The sequence below is a fragment of the Bos indicus genome, chromosome 18, assembly GCF_029378745.1.
Source record: "Bos indicus isolate NIAB-ARS_2022 breed Sahiwal x Tharparkar chromosome 18, NIAB-ARS_B.indTharparkar_mat_pri_1.0, whole genome shotgun sequence".
NCBI lineage: Eukaryota > Metazoa > Chordata > Mammalia > Artiodactyla > Bovidae > Bos > Bos indicus.
Genome location: NC_091777.1, coordinates 36,397,475 through 36,419,333, shown reverse-complemented (window position 1 = coordinate 36,419,333; position 21,859 = coordinate 36,397,475). Strand labels below are relative to the sequence as shown.

The following is a 21,859-nucleotide window of genomic DNA, read 5'->3' as shown; positions in this document are numbered from 1 at the left end:
AGGCAGATACTATTACCATCCTCATTTTACAGGGTAAACTGAGGCTCAAAGCTGGTGATGGACTTGCTGAGGTCACCCAGCTGGTAAGAACTGGCCCTGCATTGGAATCCAGGCAGTCTGATGCCAACCACCCCTCTACCAAATGCCTGGCTATTTGCTTCTCTTGCCATTACGGTCTCTGTGGCTTGTTCCTCCCCCGCTGGGTGCACAGGGGCACTCTGAATGTCCCTCCCCACAGCTTGGTGCTTAACCTGTTTATAGACCCCTTGGGAGACACTACGGACATCAGCACAGTGACAGAGGTCAGTGCCCCTGTGACAAGGATGGAAAGTGAGAGGACAGAGAACGAGGCCTCCCCACCCCGACCCATGTGGCATTCCCCAGGATGAGCCCAGAGAAGACAGGAGTGGGGGGCCCACAGCTACTCAGCCTGGCAGGGCAGCAGCGGGGCCTCACCTGCAGGATGAGGAGAGCTCTGACCTGGAGAGGAAGGCTCTCATCCACAGAGGCACACCCCAGTCCTTCTTCCCCACGTTGGCTGGGGAGTTGTTTTCCCACCAGCATCCAAATAAGCATCCCATCAGCTCCACAGCCCCACATGCTCCCCTGAGCTCCAGGCCTGTGAGCTGCCCCCGGATGTGAGCTGCCGCACAGAGCTCTGGAGTCTGTTTACTGCACAAGGGTGGGTGGGCAGCCAAGGGGACCCATGGGGCTGAGGTCCAGCTGTGCTCTGCTCACCCAGCCGTGTGCCCTGGCAGGAGGCCACCTTTGCCTGAAGGAAAGGACGGCCTTCCTTCCTCCACACAAAGGCACCATATGAGCTGGTGGAAGCCTTGCGTTTATATCCGTCTCCTGATAGTTCCACTAGGTACCTGACAGGCATCTCAAATGTTGCAGGATCAAGACTTGAGCCCTTGATGTCTGCCCCTTCAACCTGCTCCACTCTGGACTTCTTCTTTTCAATGACTGGCACCTCCATTCACCCAGTTACTCACCCAAAACACTGGACTCCTCCTTTTGTTGCCCTCACGTGCAAACCAGTGGCAATTCTATCAGCTCCACCTTCAAGCTGGCCAGCTCTCCTGTCCTCCATAGCTCCATCCAGGAGAAAGGCCACTGTCTTTGCCTAAACAGGTACAGTAGACATCTATCATTTCACTGCCCTGCCTCAAACCCTCTGGGGGATCCCCCACATTCTTAGAATGCTAACATCCAAACCTCTCACAGTGGCTGACAGATGCCTACCAAGTGTGCGCGCCACACTCCCAAATCCAGGAGCTGGCCTGGGCTCATCATAAAGGGATCTTGCCCAATAGAGCTTCCTTCCAGGTGAGGGGCAGTGACAGAAAGAGGCTGGCATAGGTCACAAATGGCCACTGGAGGAGGTGAACCCCATTCCCGAGAGTTGCATCTGGAGGTTCCTCGTTGGGGAGGGCATGAGGAGGAGCTCTGAGGAACCCATGCAAACACCCAGCTGAGAAAGATCCAGAAGTTACACATCAGTCACAGAGAAGGTCAGGATGTTGGATCCTAGCTGCAGCATCAAGAAAGACCTTCTTGGGACTTCCCTGGTGGTCAGTGGTTGAGAATCTCCCTGCCAATGCAGAGGACACCAGTTCGATCCCTGGTACTGGAAGATCCCCCATACCATGGAGCAACTAAGCCCTTTGCCACAAATGCTGAAGCCAGCCTGCCTAGAGTCCATTCTCCGCAACAACAGAAGCCCCTGGTTGCAGCAACAGAAAGCCTGCGTGCAGCAACGAAGACTAGGCACAGCCAAAAATAAATAAATAAATAAAAATTTAAAAGTAAGTCCTTCTTGCTTCTCTCTCCACCTCACACCCCCTCCCTAGTCCATCCCCAAAGAGATGGACTACACAGCATCTGGCAAGTGGAGGGTGAGCTGGAGCAAGAAAGACAAGACAGGCCCCCCACAACCTCCTTGTCCCACTGCAGGCTTCTGTGGTGAGGCAAGACGAGGTCAAAGTAGGACAGATACTTGATTACATGAGGGTGGCTGGAAAAGATCTGGAGCGTGCTTGAGAGGTTTCCTGACAGGTGGAGGTGAGACTAGGGAGAAGGCGGGGTTTGCAGAGGCCAAGTCTGGCTCGTTTGATAAACTCCATACAGGAAAGCTGGAGACAGAAAAGTGCCAGGCGGTGTCCAGGGAACAAGTCACTCCATGTAGCTGCTATGTGGCGCGTGCTGAAGGCAGTTGTGGGAATGGTGGTGGGGAGCAGGCAGGGACAGGTCACACCGGCCTAACAGATCAGGTCAAGTCATCTGAACCTTCCCCTGAGGACGGTGGGGAGCCAGAGACAGTGGTAGGCAGGGAGTCCCAAGCTTTGATTCATATGTTATAAAGTTCATTCTGAGTGTGAAGGGTCAGAACTGACGTCTAAGGGGCCTGAACAAGGCCAAAGGAGGTGGAATTGCCAGGGAGGGGGCGGACTGGTGAGAAATCAAGGAACTGAAACTGGCAGCACTTGCTACCTTGGTCCTAGGGTCCCTTGCTACACTAATGAGTCACCGAGGCCTTGGGGGAGGAGCTGAGCATTGTAGCATGCCAGCCCCAGGCTGAGTCTTTCCCTTTGTCGCCCACCCAGTCCTTAAATGACCCTGGAGGCAGGGATCATCACCCCAACATGGCCAGTGCGGGGACTGGCTCAGAGAAGCCCAGTGATTTGTTGGAGGCCATACATTTGGGTAGTGAAGCAGCCAGGACTGGCCTCACTGCTAGCCCTGAGGCGGGGATCCTTCCTTTCCTGCCACTCACAGAGGAAAGGGGGTCACAGGAGACCAACTGTCCTTGTCTACTCACTGAGGGACAGAGCAGGGCTGGGACCAGTCTGAGCCACAGGGGTCTGCAAAGTGTCAGGTAGGGTTCTAAGTGTTTCCCGCTTTATTCCTTTAACCTTCTCAGTGGTCCTTGGTGTAAGTTACTATTATGACCCACATTTTACAGATGAGTAAATGGAAGAACAGAGAGATTCTCTAACTTGCCCAAGGTCACACAACATCTGGTAATTGACCAGGCTGGGGCTTGAACCCAGGTGGTCTGGCTCAAGTCTAACAGTGTACGTCCCGCCCCCATTCCTCCAAAGGCCCTCCTGTCCCCCTCATCCCCTGCATGTATCCTCTCCTGAGCTTTTCCATCTCACAAGATGTTCCTACTCCCTCGGCCTGAGTGACCTTGATCCAGCCTCAGCTTCTCGTCATTACCATGGCTACTGAGCCCACCCCTAAGCATCTGCCTTGACTTGCTCAAGTGCCTCAGGCCAGGACCTCTGAATGGACCTTCCCTGTCTACTTGGCCTGAGGGGAGTCAAGTAGACCTTCGGGGTGGAGGAAGGGCACCACCCCTGCAGGCATGATCCTCAGGGGGTCAGATGAGGGCTGAGAGCTTGGCCCACTGGCGTCCCTCCCACCACAGTCTTGGCACGTGCACAGGCCACAGACCACAGAGACACCGAGTCCTTTGTTCCACCCAGTTTAAAATAAGTCCAGCCCAGCTCCACAGCGAGGGTGTCAGGCCACCCTCCTCAAATGGACTTGTGCCTAGGGAGCTCTGGGACTGCAACTCAGTGACCACTATGACCACCTTAACCCCTTCCTCTCCATGGAGACAGTTTCCAGTCCAGACGGTAACCTTCTTGTCTCTACTCTGGGTTCCTCGCCCTCCAGCGGGAGTGGTAACTACAAAGAAGGAGGAGGGGCAGTGGTTCCCTGGACTCCAAAAGGCCTGGGGTCATAGGTCCGGGGTCCAGGGCAGGCAGAACCAGGCCTCAGCCTCTCCTGATCCTTCGGTGTTTCTAGGGGGACTGTGCAGCCCAGCCTACGAGGAAGCTGAGCTGGCCTGTGACCCCATTTTAAAGATAAGGTAGTGAGGCCTGGCCCTGGAGAGGGGAATGGCAACTCAATCCAGTATTCTCGCCTGGAGAATTCCATGGACAGAGGAGCCTGGTGGGAAACCAGGCCATGGGTCGCAAAGAGTCGGACATGACTGAGCAACTAACACAACCACAGTGAGGCCTGGAGAGGTAGGAGCTACCTAAGGGCAGCCAGGGAGGCAATGGCAAAGCAACGGTTCAGGCCCATAGCTGTGGGCGCCCTGCCCCACGAACACTCCATAACCACGCCTGAGAAAGGCCGTGTCTTATTCTGACGCCCTAGGACACCTCAGCCACGCCAACAAGGCAGTGACCTCGAAGCCTGTTCTCTCCAGTAGTTTTTCCTAACCACAACACCATGATTTTCCCTTTCATTTATTTTCCCACTCATCCACATGAAGAGAACATAAAGAAAACATAATAAAAGAGCTCTTTAATTAGAGATGGTCCATAATGGTAAAGAAGTCTAACTATAAATAGAAGAAATCTGACCTCTCCAAGCTGCCCCTGGGATTAGGCAGAGACCTTCACCCTCTCATTAAGCAGCCCCCTCATCCTACCTCGGGCCCTGGGAGGCAGCTGGGTGGGGCAGAGATGGGGGCAGGGGGCACCTATGGGTCATGTTGCACAGACACACTTCCAGTGTGGGGGTTTTGGCATCTATTGTGCGCAGCATTTCCTCTGCTGGGGAGGGAAGCCAGGGACAGATCTGGGGGTAGTTCGTGGACGGCATCACCTGGGTTTGGACAAGATGCCTGGCCACTCTCTCAGGATACATTCTTAGACATGGACGATGGACATTCAAGGAGATTCAGAAGCAGCTGGTTCAGCACCCTTGATGGCTAACCTTCCTTGGGTATTTACTGTATGCCAAACCCAGCACTCCCCACACATGAGCTCATTTAACCCTCACAACAACCTTGTGCTGTAGTATTATGATTGCCTCATTATACAAATGATGCACAGAGAGGTTAAGCAACTTGCCCAGGTCACCCAGCAGATAAAAAGTAGAGACGTTTGAACCAGGAATCTGCCTCCAGTGCCTGTAGGTCTAACCACAACACAACCCTGCTTCCTGGAAAGGGCTGGGGAAGAGATCTATGTCAGCTTGGAGAAGGGTCTCTGATGCCTTAGCCCCATCTGGTTTGACAGGCCCAGGATAAGGAAAGAGGTAAGTAATAGACTGGCTATGATAGAGGATGACAAGGAGCCACGAGGGATAGAGGAAGGGAGGGGCGGCTGACATGAAGGAGGATGTTCCTGATCCTCAGAGTTACCTGGCAGGAGCTACAAACCACCTCCATTAGAATGCAACATCCCTAGGGGGTCATGGAGAGCTGGGAAACAGGTCCTCAGAAACAGGAACCCAAGTGGAGGGAAGGTCGTGTGCCACGTCCGAACAGCAGTGCATGCCACAGGTACCCATCCAAGCGGGTGGTTAGAGAGGCCAACATACTAGAAGCTGGCCCAGGGTCACGAGTCAGCAGCGACTAGGTGTATGGGGGCCCTGGGTCAAAGACAACTAGGGTCACGGGTACCCTGGGCAGCAAATCCTCAAGACCATGGGCCTCCAGGGTGCCACATCCCCAGGCCTTTGAAGGCACCCAGGGCCACAGATCCTGACCCATACCTCCCTCTACCTCCAACCTCCCTGGTCAGAGAATCATCCCAGTAGTGGCAGATGGGTTTGTGGTCCCAGTGTCTGAGGGCAGCAAGGCTCTGAAAGGTGAGGACATTCTGCTCAGCATGAAGATGCCAAGCATAGACAGGGGCCCTGGAGGCTGGTGTGAGGTGCTCTTGGCTGGGAGGCCCAAAGGGTTAGGTAGTCTGAGGACCCACCCTTGGGAGGATAGCACCAGAACACAGAAGGAGAGAGGCTGTGCCATGTGGCTTTGGGAGAACTCAGAGCCTGCTAGGGGAGGGTGCTTGAGGGGCCAGGATGGAGTCACAGATGGGGAAGGCCTGAGCTAAGGCAATGTGGAACAGTTCCTTGCTCACAGGCTGCCCTGGGCTGAGGGCAGAGCCAGTCTTCCATTCAGGGCCCCAGAGCCCTGGCTATATTCAATCCTAGGAGGCATGCCGAACACAAAAAGCATGGCCATCCGGGAAGACAGCCAGGATCCTCACCAGGGCCCCGAGATTTACAGAAAACGAGATGCCAGATGCCACCTTCTGTAGGCCTTGAGGGACCCTCACCAAGACTGCTGGGGTGGTCTGCCTGATTGTTCTCTGAAGACCCCCATCAGAAGCCTGGCCACAGTGTTCAGGGTGGCCACCCTGGAGCCCTGGACCAATCCAGACCACTCAAACCCTAGGTGTGGCCTGAAGAGCCAGACAAGGGGCCAGGAGAGACAGCTTCGGCCTGGCCTTGACACCCTGGGACCAGTGTCTCCAGCGAAATAAGGCAGTGCTAAGAAGGCTGGCTTCTTTCTCTGGCATAATACGCTGGCACTAATAAGGCCACTGCTGTGCACATTTACAGAACCTCTGATTTCACAATCACCGAGGGCTTTGCAAGTATTAATTAAGGCTCAAAGCCCCTGGAGCCTGGAGCAGATTCTCATTAACCTCAATCTGCAGAGGCTACGACTGCCTCCACCCCCCAGCCCCATGGATGTGGCAAGAGCTCCAGCCCTGGGAGCTGGGCTGGCAGGGCTTCCTCCCCGTGTCTCAGGGTGGCAGGGTAGACAAGGCTCTAGGCTCCTGATGACTTTGTGACACTCAGTGTCAGAGCTGAGTCTAGATCAGACAGATCGCAGCTTCTACTAGAGTAGCTGACACAGAAAGGATTTCCCTCCTTTTGGCTTTTTAAAAAACAACCGCTTTGGGAATTCCCTGGTGGTCCAGTGATTAGGATTCTGCACTCTCACCGCCAGGGCCCAGGTTTGATCCCTGGTCTGGGAACTAGATCCCACAAGCTCCGTGGTGCAGTAAAAAAAAAAAACAGCTTTATTGAGATATAAGTCAAGCACTACATACTGTGCCCACTGAAAGCGTTCAATTCAATGTTTTCCAGTATATTTGCAGATTTGTGCATCCGTGACCACAATCAATTTTAGGACAATTTCATGACCACATTCTCATGACCACAAAAGGAAACTCTCACCCCTTGGCCATGACCCCTATTTTCCCAGTATCCTCCCCAGCCCCAGGTAACCACTAATCTACTTTGTGTCTCTATAGATTTGCCTCTTCTGGCCTGTATTTATTTATTTTTATTAGGGGGAAATATGCATAACATAAAATGTACCAATTTAACCATTCTTAAGCATCCAGCTCAGTGGCATGAAGTGCGTTCACACTGTCCTTCACCACCACCCATCTCTGGAACGTTTTCATCTTTCCAAACAGAAACTCTACACCCATTAGACAATGGCTCCCTGTCCTCCTTCCTCCCAGCTCCACTGTAACCACTATTTTACTCTTTGACGCTGAATTTGTACCTTTGCTACCTTTTGGAACCATATACAATAACTGTCTTTTTGTGTCTTGCTTATTTCACTTAGTGTAATGTTTTCAAAGTTCACTCTGGCTTGTTTACTTATGAACTACTTAAGCCAAAGGTAGAGAAAATTTGCAACATAGCTCCCTTATTTAAGTCACATATCTCTGATCTATTAAATGTGTTTGTTAGCCTCTTGCTATATTTGCTGTTTTCATCTGTTTTTGCTATTGTCTTTCTCAGAGCTAATCCACTTGTATCTTTCTCGTTCACGTTTTCATATTTTCATGACCTAAGTTTATAACCATAACAACACATGGTACTACTCTGTGTCTTTACAACATACTTACTGCTGCTAAGTCACTTCAGTCGTGTCCAACTCTTTGTGACCCCATAGACGGCAGCCCACCAGGCTCCCTCGTCCCTGGAATTCTCCAGGCAAGAACACTGGAGTGGGCTGCCATTTCCTTCTCCAATGCATGAAAGTGAAAAGTGAAAGTGAAGTCACTCAGTCGTATCCGACTCTTAGCAACCCCATGGACTGCAGCCTACCAGGCTCCTCCATCCATGGGATTTCCCAGGCAAGAGTACTGGAGTGGGGTGCCATTGCCTTCTCTGTTAAAACATACTTAAACGGTGTCAGATACTGTCCCTCTTGTCATTTTCCCTCCACTCCACATTGTGTCTCTGAGATGGAGGCGTGTTGGTCTGGGCAGCTCTGGTTTGCTCATTTCTCCTCCTACACAGTGTTCCTATGCATTGTGTACTCCACTCTGGCTTTCTTCAGGGGCTTCCCACATTTGGATTCTCACAAGAGAAGCTAGGGCCGCTCCCATCTAAGCTGGGCAGACACAGACATGCTCCCAAACAGTGGAGCAGCCACCCAGCAAGAAGGCTGAACGTGGCAGTGGGCCCAGAGCCTCCACTATTCATACCAGCGCAGGCTCTGGGCTTGGACCCATGAGGGCCACAGCCTGCCCTCCTGTGCGGGGGCCAGCTCCACAGAGACGGAACAAGGTTATCATTCTTTGTTTCATGACCTTGGTCTCTCTTTCTGGATTGCAGACTCCCTTGAGAGGCTCACAAAGCCAGGATTTTCTCTCCGCATGGAAATGCAACCACAGAGAACCTACAAGCTGAACCACTGGCCCCCGGGGTTGGGCTCCGGTCACCTCTTCCCATTGGCTTCTCTACACAACTTGGGGAGCCGTGTGGCTTGAAGGTGTTAGGGAGGTCTGACTGGACCTTGTAGAGATGCTTGGTAACTGCTTCCTGAGTGAGCGATCACGTGAATGGATGGATGAGAAAACACACAGAGCCTCTGGCACAGTGCCTAGTGGGTGCTCAGAAACAGTGGCTGTGATTAACATGTGTGTGTGTTTAAAGTTAGTTTTAATGAAGTATCTTTTACATAGAGTGGAATCTACCCTTTGTAGTAAACAGTTCTATGAGTTTTGATAAATACATATCACATGATCACCATCATATTCAATGTATAAAATATTTCCATCACCCCAAAAGGTTCCCTTGTGCCACTCTGTAGTCAAGAGTCCCAGCCCACCCCACCCCAAGGCCCCAGAAACCACTAATCTGTTTTCTGTTCCTATAATTTAGCTTCTTTCAAAATGCAGATGAAATCAGCAGTATGAAGTCTTTGAGTCTGGCTTCTTCCACTCAGCAAAATACATGTGACATTGATCTCTAGTGCCACTCATATCTGTAGTTGCTTTCTTTTCATGGCTGAGTAGCATCCTGCTATGTGGACGTACCACAGTTTGTTTATCCATTTGCCAACTGAAGGACATTTGGATTGTTGTCCAGTCTGGGGCAATTAGGTCTAAGGCCACGATAAATGGCGCTATACAGGTTTCTGTGTTAGGTTTCTAACTTAATTTCCCTTGGCTAAATATCTAGGAATTAGGGTTTCTGGATCATATGGTAAGGACATGCTTAGCTTTATAAGAAGATACCAAAGTGTTTTCCAAATTGGTTGTGCCATTTTGCTTCTCTCGAGCTATGGCTCAGAGTTCCAGCTGCTTCACATCCTAACCAGTACTTGGTATTGCCAGCTTTTTTCTTTTGACCATTCTAGTAGGTGTGTGATGGTATCTCCTCATGACTTTAATCTTCTTCCCCCCATGACTAATGATGATGAATCGACATGTTTTATTGCCAGTCAATCCTGCGGCCTGTGGTGTGTGGCTGACCAGCCTCCAGGTGCAGATATTGCAGGGGAAGCGCAGGCAGCACCCCGGTCACCGTGAGGCTCAGGTGGGGACAAAAGGCAGGACTGGACCTGTGCCAACAGCCCCATTTTGCTCAAAATGAGTGGGACGCCTGCTGTCTCACCACACTCAGCTCCTCACCTAGGATGGGCTGGCTGGCGGGGTGGTAACTTGGCTCAGGCTGTGACAGCTGGTGCTGAGAACACCTTCAGCTACCCACGGTGGCCCCACTCGGGGCACAAATGCACTTGTGGTACCAAGAGTAAGGGTGAAGGATGGGGCAGAGCTGCCCACGGCAAAGGCTCATTCAAAGGCCACACTTGTTTCCCATGAGCTCCACTCCACACCTGTAAGGACAGAGGCGCTGCCCCATTTTATGGGTAGAGCCCCACAAATAGGGGTATCTACTTCTGTACCCAAATGAGCTCTCAGTGGCTCCCAAGCAGATCCTGTCACTCTGCCCCACACCCAATTTCTGCTGCCTGGAGTCCCAAGGGAGAGGCTGCAGGTGGTAGGGCCTCAGCCTCACCTCACCAACCAGAGACATCCAGACCCAGGCCTCCTGGCCGCCCCCATTTTCCTGTCTTTTCCACTGACCACAGCCGCAGCTGGTACCCTGAGTGAAGCACCTGCCTGGCCCCACCAGCCCAGCTCTCTGACCTGGCCTCCACTGTTCATCTATGCTACCCATCCTGGCAGACTCCAGAGAGATGATCTCCCCTTCGGGCCTAGTTCCCTAGAGTCCTGGTGGCCTCCAACCTCCACTCCGGCCCCACCCAGCTGTAGATCTGCTGGTCTGGGTCTTGCTCACCTCCCACTCCCTTCTCTGGCAGCCTCCCTCACTGGCTCCGCAGCCTGCCTGAGACTGGTAGTGGGACAGGAGTAGATAAGGCAGGATGTCCACAAGGGCTGGGGCAGCAGGGAAAGCATCCTGCAAGACCTGGAGGACAGAGCGGGCCTGGGAGGGAGCAGAGGAAGTTTGGAAGAGGGAGGAAGGGATGTCAAGGAGCAGGAGTCGAGGTGCTGCTGGGGGTGAAAAGGACATGTGGGAAAGGGTGGAGGAGGGTCTGCCACGTCTGAAGGACTCTACGTTTGACTCTAGAGGAGCTTGGTGACCAGCAGGAAGGCCAAGGTCAAGGGCTTACCCGGCCTGTTCATTTCTTCCCACCATCCCCCCATCCAGACCTGCTGGAGCCCCAGTCGCTCTCCCTCCCATGCTAACTGGTGTAAGGCCTGGGGGCTGAGGGCCCATCTGTCTGGCCACTTGCTCCTCCCCTTCCATCACACACTCAGCAAGCAGCCCATCTCTTCTACCCCTGAGCAGGCAAGGCCTGAAGGACACAGAGAAAAGCCCGGAGGAGACTTTGTGGGGGTGACTTGTGCCTTAGGGCAGAGCCATGTCCCTCTGGACTGTGTACCCCACATCTGCAGCTCCCAGGTAGCACCAGGAGGTCTGGGGAAGTGTTTGCTGCACAAACACAGCACAGAGATCACAGCCCCCCTCCCCGGTGCATGCCCTGCCCAGTCCTTCCACATTCCTTCTCACTCACCCAAGGTGGGAGGGCAGCCACCCCAAGTGGGCCCCACTGGCAGTGCTATGGAGATTTATAGAGTGCCCCTTCCTCCAAGTTCCCCAGTTGTCAGCAAGAATTCATGCCCTGGGTCCTGGGATGCCCAGCTTGTACCACCTGGCTGGGGCCAAACACCTCATCACGGGCCTCCTTCCTGGGGTTTCTCAGGCTGGCACCACCATCCAGTGGCCGGCTCTGGTCTTTCCCATCGAACCAGGGGAGGGCCACCCTGGACTGAGAGTAATAACACCTCCGGGCTCCTGCTCTGTGTGCCAAGCACCACCGGCTTAGCACAAGCCTTATCTCCCAGCACTGGGCCTCTCCAGCTCCATCCTGCCCGGGGGCTCCTCACCTGTGCTGTCCATGCCTGGACCACTTTCCCCACACCTGCTGCTATCATGGCAATAGTCTGGTGGACAGGGAGGCCCAATCCGCCAGCAGGCCTGACTGGGCAGGCCCTGAGAGAAGTCTCAGTGGTTCAATGGGCAAGGGCAGGAAGGCCCTGCTGGTGGTGCCGCAGGGCAGGGAACAGGCCAGTTCTGAGTCAGTGACCACTGGTATCCTGTACCCCACAATGCCAAACACAGAGGACCCTGGGGAGCCCTCAGGGCCCAAGTGAACAAGCGTGGCCCATATCTGCCAGTGCCTGGACTCCTCTTCCAACCTCTCCAGGCCTCCATTTCACCTAACATCAAATGGAGGGTTGAGTGGCCACCTCTAAGTGCCCTGTCAACCCTCAGCATCAGCTAGTCCACGAGTTGCATCCTGAGCAGGAGAAGCAGGAGTAAACATCTTTGACCCCTCTTCCCAAACCCAATTCAGAGGGTCTGTGCTCAGTGTCTTGACCCTCACAGGGTCCAGATTGAGGCCGAGGGAATGCAGACATAAATACCAACTTGCAGAGCCTGTGACTGGGGTCTGGATCGTCTCAGAGAGGGGAAGGGATTGTCTCCCCTGGTCACCCAGTGAGGGTGGGGCAAGGGATTGGAACTCAGGACTCTCAGCTTCTCTGCATGACCCCCGTGCTCTATCCTCTACACCAGACACACACCGCTCCTGCCCATGGCCCCTCTCAGCTCTCCCACCTAACTCTGCCCATGCACACATTTTGAAGATGAACTCTGGTTATGGTGAATGCCATTCTGAGGTCACCTGGGCACTGAACTCTGCAGGTCAGTCTAAATCACAGAAACCTGCCAGGACAGTGCTGGACTCACTGTGAGTAACCAGAAAAAGGTCACATGGCAGCAAGGCTCAGGGACTACAGCCGAGACGCAGCTCCTTGGCGTCATCAAGCTGAGTCATCAACCTCCCCACCAGGCTCTGGCTTCTCCTCCCTTCCCCTTCTGCCCCCAAGGATGGGGACTCCATGGGAAACTGAAGCCTTTCCTTCCCAGAAGTTCAAAGTTATGGTCCTTGACTGCCTGAGGAATCCTGGCAAGAGAGGACAGCAGGGCTCTGTTTCACAGGTGACTGACAGCCTCCAGGAGTCCGTTTATTTGCAAGCTATCAGATAGGAATCACTAACATCCTGCTGGGCCAGGGAGACACCTGCAGTCCCCACCTTTGTCTCAGTGAAGGATGGCTGCCCAGGCAGGAGGTGATGGATGGGTGGGCAGGAGATGTGTGCCTTGACTCGCTCCTGAGCCAAATGGCCATCCCTCTATCCCTCCAACCATCCTTCTATTTATTTTTTACGTATTCTGGGTTTTTGGTGGAAGCCGGGAAAGAGAAGTGTCACTGAAGCCAAGACAAGAAAGGGCTGGTGGCCATGGGGAGGGAGGACTCTCCTCTCTCTACAAGAAAGTCCCTCCTTTGTCCTCTCACCACCACTACCCACTCAGATCCCCCGTCGCCTCTTCCTAATGACCTTCCTGCCCGTGGTGTGTCCACGCTCAAATCCACCCTCTGCTTTGGCTGCCAGGGTCCCTTTCTAAAACACAAGCCTGATCTAATCACCACTTGTGCCCCTCCCATAAATACCATCCGCATCCCTTAGCAGGGACTGGAGGGTTTCACAACCTGACCCCAACCTGCCTGAGTCATCTCTGGTTCCAAAGAGGCACTGATTAATGTTGATGAATGAACAAATGGACAAACAAAGAGCACACTCCAAAGTCTGGTGGGGCTCACTCACACCATACAAATATCAAGGTTCAGAAAGGCCAGGCCCCCACAGTGACCAGAGGGACATGGACGTCAGCCTTGCCTTCTAGTCCTGGACGCTGCTCCACAGCTCCTGCCTGAGGGGAATGGGCCAAGATCAGCAGCCTTGACCTGGGTGGTCCCCAGGGTTCTAGAGCCTTCAGTTCTATGACTCTTCCTAGGGAAGTCTGGCCTGGAGGCTGTCTCCTTGGAATAGGGCCCTGAGCCAGGGGCCAGACCTCTCCCACAACTGACTGGGGCCCTGACACTAGCTGAAATCACTGATTAACACAAAAATGAACTTCTGTGGAAACTGGGCTGTAACTGTTGGACTGTGGCTCTTTGGGCCCGGAGGAATTTTCTCAAGTGCTGAGCTAGAGATGCCTTAGTTCATTACCCTCAGGTCCTGTTCAATTCCTCCAGCCTCTGGGCAGTATCATTGACAAACAAGCCTCTTAAGATGATGCCAAGTCTGACACCATCTTCTGGAAGGATTTCCAGGAGAGCCCTCCCTCCCTGTCTCGGGCCTGAGGAGTGCATGTCTCAGGGATTCAGTTGTAGTCACCAGCTAGACAGATGCAGTGGAGATTCTGTTCTGAGGGTCCACCCTACATTTCATAGCCAGTCAAGAAAGGGTATGTGAAAAAGTCATACATTGTTCATGGGAATGTGAAATCAAACAACCATTTGGAAAATAGTCTGGTAATTTCTTTAAAAGTTAAACATATACCTATCATATGACCCAGTCATTCCATTCCTAGCTGCTTACCCAAACATTCACATGCAGATATTCATCAGCTTCAAACTAGAAACAACCCAAATGTCCATCAGAAGGTGAAGAAATAAACAAACTGTGGTATAATCCATGCAATGAAATACCACTAAGCAATGAAAAGGAATTAATTATTAATATACACAACATGGATGAATTGCAAAACAAATATGCTGAGTGATGAGAACAAGCAAAAGTAGTACATACTAGATGAGTTCATTTCTACAAAATTCAGAAACATATAATCTAAGCTGTAGTAACAGAGAGCAGAGATGGATGGTTGCCTGGAAACAGTGAGGATGGGATGGAGGGATGACAAAGGGACACAAGGAAACTTCCGGAGGAGATGGATGTGTTCATTGGTGGTGGGGATGGTTTCACATATATCTGTTATATACACATATACACTAAAGCTCACCAGATTGTACACATTAAGTATGTTCAGTTTATATATGTCAATTATACCTTAATAACGCTATTTTTAAAAAGGAATAAACAGGTGTGTCTCCTTGGACCTTCACTGCAGCCTTCAGGACAGAGTCCCCACTCAGCTTGGTCTCCAAGGCCTAGTTTCCTGCATCCTGGCTGTTCTCTCCAGCCTCTTCCCGTGTTTCTCTACTGCATGGCAACCAATCAGCTGTGGCTCCCTGAAGGTGCCAGGCCCCTGTGGCTTTGTGCACACTGTCCCTTCCAGCGGCTGGGTCATCTGCTGCCTCATCCACACAGAGAACTCCTCCTGTGTCAAGCCCTGTTCAGCTGTGCCCTCTCTGGGGAAGTGGGTCACAATGAACAGCTCCCTCCTCTGCACCCCACAGCCCAGGTACACAATCTGTCACCAGCATTTGTCTGTCCCAGCCAGACTGGGGGCTCCTTGAGGCTAGGGACACCGACATGTCCATCCTTATCTTACCAGCGCGAGGCACATGGTCAACCATCAGGCTTTACTCAGGAGATTCCACCTGCCCAAGAAGGTGAGGTGGGTCAGCGTGGGGGTTCAGAACTAAGGAGCTAAGAAATGGGGGAGCAGGGCAGAAGGAACAGCTCCAAGGAGAGGCAGGGTGTCTCCCTGGGAAGGGGAGGACTGCACTGCTCAGGGTTCAGCCAGCGCCTCAGGTAGGTAGGGATGGACAGGGTGCACCCTTCTTCCCTTTCCAAGGGAACACAAGCAGCCTTCACAGAGGAGAAGGACCAGCTCTGCCTCTTGGTCCTGGGATTCATCGAGAGCTTCCAAAGTCTGTTTGTGCCCCAGGTCGGGTGGGAAACACAAGAAATCCCATCTGCGGTGAGCAGCTTAGAGGAGCAAAGTGGGTGGCAGGCTCTATAGCAATTCCCGGACACAGTGAGAGAGAAACATCACAAAGGGACCCACAGGAGGGCCCCGCGCTATGGGTGACTGTCACCCATAGCACCCTAAAAGTCCTGACCTCATCCTCCATGGTGCAGGGGTCCTGAGCAAGTCTCTGGCTGAACACTGTGCCAGGGCGACCCCTTTGCCACACAGCCCTGCAGCCTTGACCTTCCCGTTTAGCGTCAGCCTTAGCTAAGCTAGCTCATCTTTGTGTTGGGAGCAGGGCCATGCAGGCAGATGAGCGCTCCCACTCAGCCTCATCAATCAGGGAACAGTGCAGAGGCTGAGCGCAGAAGGCCTGGGGGAACTCAGTCTTCAGGGTTCAAATCTGGGAGACTAAATACCCAGAAATGATGCCCTACAAGCTTCTAGGCTAGTAGCTAGAGACACATGTGTGCTTGGGGCTAAAATTCCTGCACCTGAGCAGCATATTAGGGAGGAAGGACATTCATGAGCCAGAGGCACTGCCCAGGGTAACAAGCCTGGGCTGGAGGCAGAATGCTGCTGTTCCAACCCTGGTCAGACTAACTCCTGACACCACAGACAGACGATCATAAACATTGCACTTTTCTCAGAACTCGAGTATCCCTGTGGGGAACTGCTCCCATTCTTTACCCCTCAGGAGAACCACCTGTGAGCTGGTTGTTCTTGGGTCCCATCCTAACTGGTGTAGTAACTGGTTTCCCACCAAAGGGCTCATTAAAGTTCAGTCTGTCCTTGAAGGTATCCTGTGACACCTCCCTCAGGGATGTACCTTCTAATGTTGCATTGCTTGCAATTTTCTCAAGCTGGTATCACCAGGTGAGGTCCTATAAACTCATTCTTAAGTCCACATTCTTTGCTTTGGAAAGTTGCCAAGACTTTCAGCATCTTAGCATCTTCCATTTCAAAGGGCCTGCAACTCACTCCCTCTTTCACAAGTACTTTGAGCGTGCCTGCTAACGTGGAGCCCCATACTAGATGCCTCAGGGAAGACAGATGAACACCCTGCTTCATGGAGGTCGCAGCCTGCATTCCGAAGCTCAATGACCCATAAAGCCTATAGAGTCTGGTCCAGCAAGCCTGGACCTGGGGATGTGGAGAGTAGGAGTGAGGGGTAGGGCGGCACTTGACCCTGTTCACAAGGGGCCTACAGCCCAGTGGGGGGACCAAGAAGCCAACACAATCCCAAGTGCTCTGTGAACTGCTCAAAGAATGTTCCAAAACAGGTGTACCAGGAAGGAAGGTTGGGAGTAGCACTTGTTTTATATATTCTCATTCAGAGCTCACTGTCCGGCAGAATTAGATGAGCTACATCTTTCGATTGGGAGTGTCAATGGTCAGGGCCAGCTTGTGGGGAGGTGCTGCTTGAACAGTCTCTGAGTAATAAACAGAGGTTTGCCAGGTAGGTGAAGGGTGAGAGGGCAGCCCAGGCCAAGGAAACAACACAAGTACATCTCCAAAAAACATCTTATGATGCGAGATAAGAAGCATCTTGAAAGAATTATAAACTTTGCTATGGGAGTTCAAAGAATTCCAGAGAAATTCCCAGATTAAAAAAAAAAATGCAGTGATGTTTGCCTCTCAATACAAGAATGGGTGCCTGAGTCTGGTGCTGGCCTGATTCTCCTCTCTCTGCTTCTGTAGGGAATGTCTTGGAGACAGCTCATGCTAAAAGCCCTTAGTAATGTTTTCCTCTGAAGACACACCGATTCCCCACTGGATAATTAGGATAGAGCTGAACCTTCCGGGAAGGTTCGAGAAGGATATTGCCTTCCCTAAAGGCCCTAAACTGCCGCAGCCCAGGGACCAGGGCTCCTTAATGATGCATTTTATCCCCATTTGAATCTCATTTTCCATTTTGTAAGGGCTTGTACCTTTTTTTAGCTAGATGAGCTTGTTTTAAAAGCTGTCTATTTTATGCATGCGAACAGGTAAAAATGGAAAAAAGGGCTGCACTTGATAAGCCAGTGACTTCCTTCTATAAAGTATTCTATAGTGAGTGAGGACAGTGCGACTTTTCATTCTTACAGACCTGGGCTGCTCTATAGCCAATGCGATTGTCTCCAACCTGCTCCCACCCCACCTGACTCTGAGATCAAGAAGGATCTCTCTGGGCTGGGATCCTGCAGTGCGCACTGTCAGAGTGGATATCTGGGAACTGGTACAAGGGCCATGGAGACCAAAATGACTGAGGTTAAGCTCAGGGAAGGACAGGAGGGTCCCCAACTAACACCAAATGGGGCTGAGAGGACAGGATACTGCAGTGTCATTTGACCCTGAGTTTCAGGAATTCTCTTTGGGAATTTTATGTTATCTATAAAAAGCAGTATCTATGACCTTGGAAACGTGTTAAAACCCTCTGCAGTCAGGGAGTGCTGTGGTAACCCAGGCTAACACTGGTGGTGGGGTGGGTGTGGGTGGCAGAACTGTAATAGCAGCGGGTGGAGGGGTCAGAATTGACTCTGGGGAGAGCCTGCACAGCCTCCAGGGGACTCCTTTGTTCCAGCTCCTCAGGCCAGAGAGAAGCACTCTGACCTCCTGACTCCAGAAACTGGTTCCTCTGGGAATGAATACTTCCCAGTGATCTTTTAGACACAGGGGATTTTTTTTTCTCCTCCAGAGGCTAGGTTCACAAGCCAAGTGTGAACAAAGTATGTGCAGTCAAACACCCTTGGAGGCCTAATAGGTATCATTTCTGGGGATGCTGCTGAGGCCATGGGTCCAGACTTCACCAGGGGCCCTTCATACTCCCCAGCACTGAAGCTGGTAGTCAGGGACCTCCTCTATCACTGGCACCCAGCCCAGCTTGCTACAGACCTTCATGTGTGGGTCAAACTTTAGCTGGTATCTCAGGGGTTGAAAAAGGATACACAACTCTGGGCATTAGCCCCCCAGAACCTTCGGCCTCAGACTTAATGACTGGGCTCCTGCTTTGTCCCAGGGATCCAGCCCCACCAGGACATAAGAGGAAAGGGAACAGCTGTTTACTATGCCAGGAACAAGCACTACGTGTAGAGTTCTGTCTTTACCTTCCTTTTCTCATTTAATTCTCCCAGCCACCGTTTGAAGTAAATAAGACTGATGCCCAGAAAGGAAAACTGACCTACTCAAAATCACACAGCATGAATATATTGTATAGCACAGGGAAATACAAACATTATTTTGTAATAACTTTAAATGGAGCATAATCTATAAAAATACTGAATCACTAGGTTGTACACCTGAGACTAATATTGTAAGTCAACTATACTTCAATCTTTAAAAATCAAACAGAATGAGAAGCTCCTCCAACTTCTGTTTCAGAGAAAACAGGTGCTGAAAACAACCCCAAATACTAGATGAGACACGAAAAACTCTTTTTAAAAAGTATCAAAAAACTGGCAAGAGAGAAAGGAATAAGGTCAAATCAAAAGAGAGGCTAGAATTGTGAAAAGTAAGGAGCACCAAAGTCATTTTGGCTCTGTGGGTGTTGGCAGCTACAGGTATATGTAAATCTCAGTCTGAATGGCTTTGAGGGACAATGGGGACACACGCTAAAACTTGGGGCCTGTCACAAGTCAGGGACCTACCAGGAGACCCTCTTAGATTAAGCTGGCACCCCAGAAGGCCTTACCTCCAGGGGAAGGCAAAAGAAGAGGGGCACCCTTCTTCCCTGAGCACCTGTAACCACAAGCTAGACTCCTTACAGAGTAGCTGCCCAAATTCGTATCATTGAGTGGTTCAAAACGGCTTAAGTCATGAATTCAGTTCAAAGCACTCCTGGACTGCTGCCTGGCAGAGGATAAATACTCTCTGGAGGAAGGCAGCTCCACCCCAGGCTTCAGCAAATAACTATCAGTAAAATTTCAAGTAACTTTGAGCAGTACACAAGTCAAAAGTAACCAAGTACACAAGGAAACAACGAACAAAACCCAGCAGAGACCACAGACATGGATGTACAACAACTTCAGATAGCGGACAGATTATAAGCCAATCATGCATACTATGTGTAATGAAATAAAAGACAAGCTTGAAAATATCTGCAGGAAGTAGAAAACTATAAAATGTGACCAAACCAATTTGAGAAAGAAGTAAATGGAACTTCCAGAAATACAAAATCACATAACTGAAATTTTAAAATGCAATGAAAAAAAATACATATGTATAACTGAATCACTTTGCTCTACACCTGAGATTAACACAGCATTATTAATCAACTATATTTCAATATGAATTTTTTTAAATAAAATGCATAAGATTAGATTTAGCAAAAGGGACAACTTGTGAACTGGGAGGTGGATTAGAAATAAACAACAGAAAACAGCACAGAGGGACCAAAAGATAGAAAATACGGAATAAAAGCTTAAGAGACACAGAAAAAGAGTGGTGTATCATTAGTAGGAGTTCTGGTAAGAGAGGAGAAAGAAGAGAAGAGAGGCAATACTTGAAGACATACTGGGTGAGAATTTTCCAGAACTTGTAAGAGATGCCATTCACAGAGGTTAAGTATCCCAAGAAATTCCAAGCAGGATTGAAAACAGAAGAGGAAAAGAAAGAAATACACCCTTAAACACACACAGTAAACTGCAGAAAATACGGGCTAGAGAGGGAGAATCAAATAAAAAGTCAGTGTGCTTAGATTACAGCTGATTTATCAATGGCAACAACAGAAGCTGGGAGTGGGAGAGACCTGACAGGCCAGAATTCTTTATTCGGTGAAAATAACTCATTCAGTCTATGAAAGAGCACAAAACAAACATTTTTCAGGCGAACAAAACCTGAGAGAATGTATAACCAAGGAATTCTCATTAAAGGATATTGGAAAGAATGTATATTCGGCTAAAAAAAAAAAAAAGGCTACAAATGAACTTATCTACGAAATAGAAATAAGATTACAGATGTTGAAAACAAACTTGTGGTTACCAGGTAGGAGGAGGCGAGGGGTAAACTGGAAGATTAAGATTGACATATACACACTACTATACATAAAATCGGAGAAGGCAATGGCACCCCACTCCAGTACTCTTGTGGAAAATCCCATGGACCGATGAGCCTGTTAGGCTGCAATCCATGGGGTCGCTAAGAGTCGGACACGACTGAGAGACTTCACTTTCACTTTTCACTTTCATGCATTGGAAAAGGAAATGGCAGCCCACTCCAGTGTTCTTGCCTGGAGAATCCCAGGGACGGGGGAGCCTGGTGGGCTGCCGTCTATGGGGTCGCACAGAGTCGAACACGACTGAAGTGACTTAGCATAGCATACATAAAATAGATAACTAATAAGAACCACTGTAGAGTACAGAGAACTCTACTCAATACTCTGTAATGGATCAGAATCTGGTAGGAACCTGAAACATCTTGAAGTTGTCTGAAGATTCTTCGATCACTATGTCAAGCGACACAGATATTTCTCTTTCTTCATATGATGAAGATCAGGGATCTAAACTTATCCGAAAAGCTAGAGAGGCACCATTTGTCCCCATTGGAATGGCAGGTTTTGCAGCAATTGTTGCACATGGATTATATAGATTGAAGAGCAGGGGAAATACTAAAATGTCTGTTCACCTGATCCACATGCGTGTGGCAGCCCAAGGCTTTATTGTGGGAGCAGTGACTCTTGGTATGGGCTATTCCCTGTATCAAGAATTCTGAGGAAAACCTAAACCTTAGAAGAGGAGATGCTATCTTGGTCTTGTTGGTGGTGCTTGCTTTAGTTAGACATCTCATATTGAGGTTATATGTTTATGCTGAAAATAGTTTGGGTCAGACAAGAACATGGTAATTTGAATACTGGCTTCCTTTCTTGCATGCTTGATTGCCTGGTGACCAAGTTACTGGTGACCAGTTCACTAGCTAGGTCATTCAGGGAAGTCAGATCAGCACAAAATAAACATGTCACTTTTAAATACACTTGATAGTGGTACCTGTCCACCTTCTTAAACTCTTCTGTTGAAATTAGTTCTAAAGAAACAACATGCCAATCCTGAAAATGCTCCCAGTTGCTGCAGAATATCATATGCTTTTGATGTAATGTAGGAATCCTATTTATCCCAGTTAATTTAACTTTCTGACGGCCTTGTGGACTGAGTACTGTTTTAAGGGCTGGTTGGCTCTTGAGGAACCCTTTTAGAACAGTGCATGGAATACAACATTATAAACCTCCCTGCAAGTCTGTGTGTGTTTTTAAACCAAAACTAAAAAGCTGGTAACAGAGCCACTTTGAAGTAGTATTTACTTTAGAATCATAGTTATAAACATGAGAGTAACTTAACTTGTGGATCCCTTTTAGCTCTTTTGTAATTGCAGAATTATATTTTGCTGCTGTTATATTAGAATAATTTTAAATTATTTTGAAACATGTATTTTAAGTGCTAATGCAAAGGTAAATGAAAAACACTTTTTAAATGTGTGCAGTATGTTTATTTTCTTCAGAAGTATCATCAACTAAATAAAATGCCTATAATGGAAGTCATTGATGAGCAAGCTGGTTTGGTCAGACATTATA

The 21,859-nt window shown here is 50.1% G+C and overlaps 2 protein-coding genes across 2 annotated transcripts in view; one reads left to right on the top strand and one right to left on the bottom strand.

The window, feature by feature from the left end:
• The window catches only part of ZFP90 (ZFP90 zinc finger protein), a 97,754-nt gene that overhangs the window by 49,539 nt on the left and 26,356 nt on the right, over positions 1 to 21,859 (bottom strand). The gene's annotated exons all lie outside the window — the stretch shown is intronic.
• Positions 20,709 to 21,006, top strand: LOC109572077 (HIG1 domain family member 1A, mitochondrial). Its single transcript, XM_070770824.1, has one exon. The coding sequence runs from the start codon at positions 20,743 to 20,745 to the stop codon at positions 21,004 to 21,006; it is 264 nt and encodes an 87-aa protein (XP_070626925.1). The 5' UTR covers positions 20,709 to 20,742.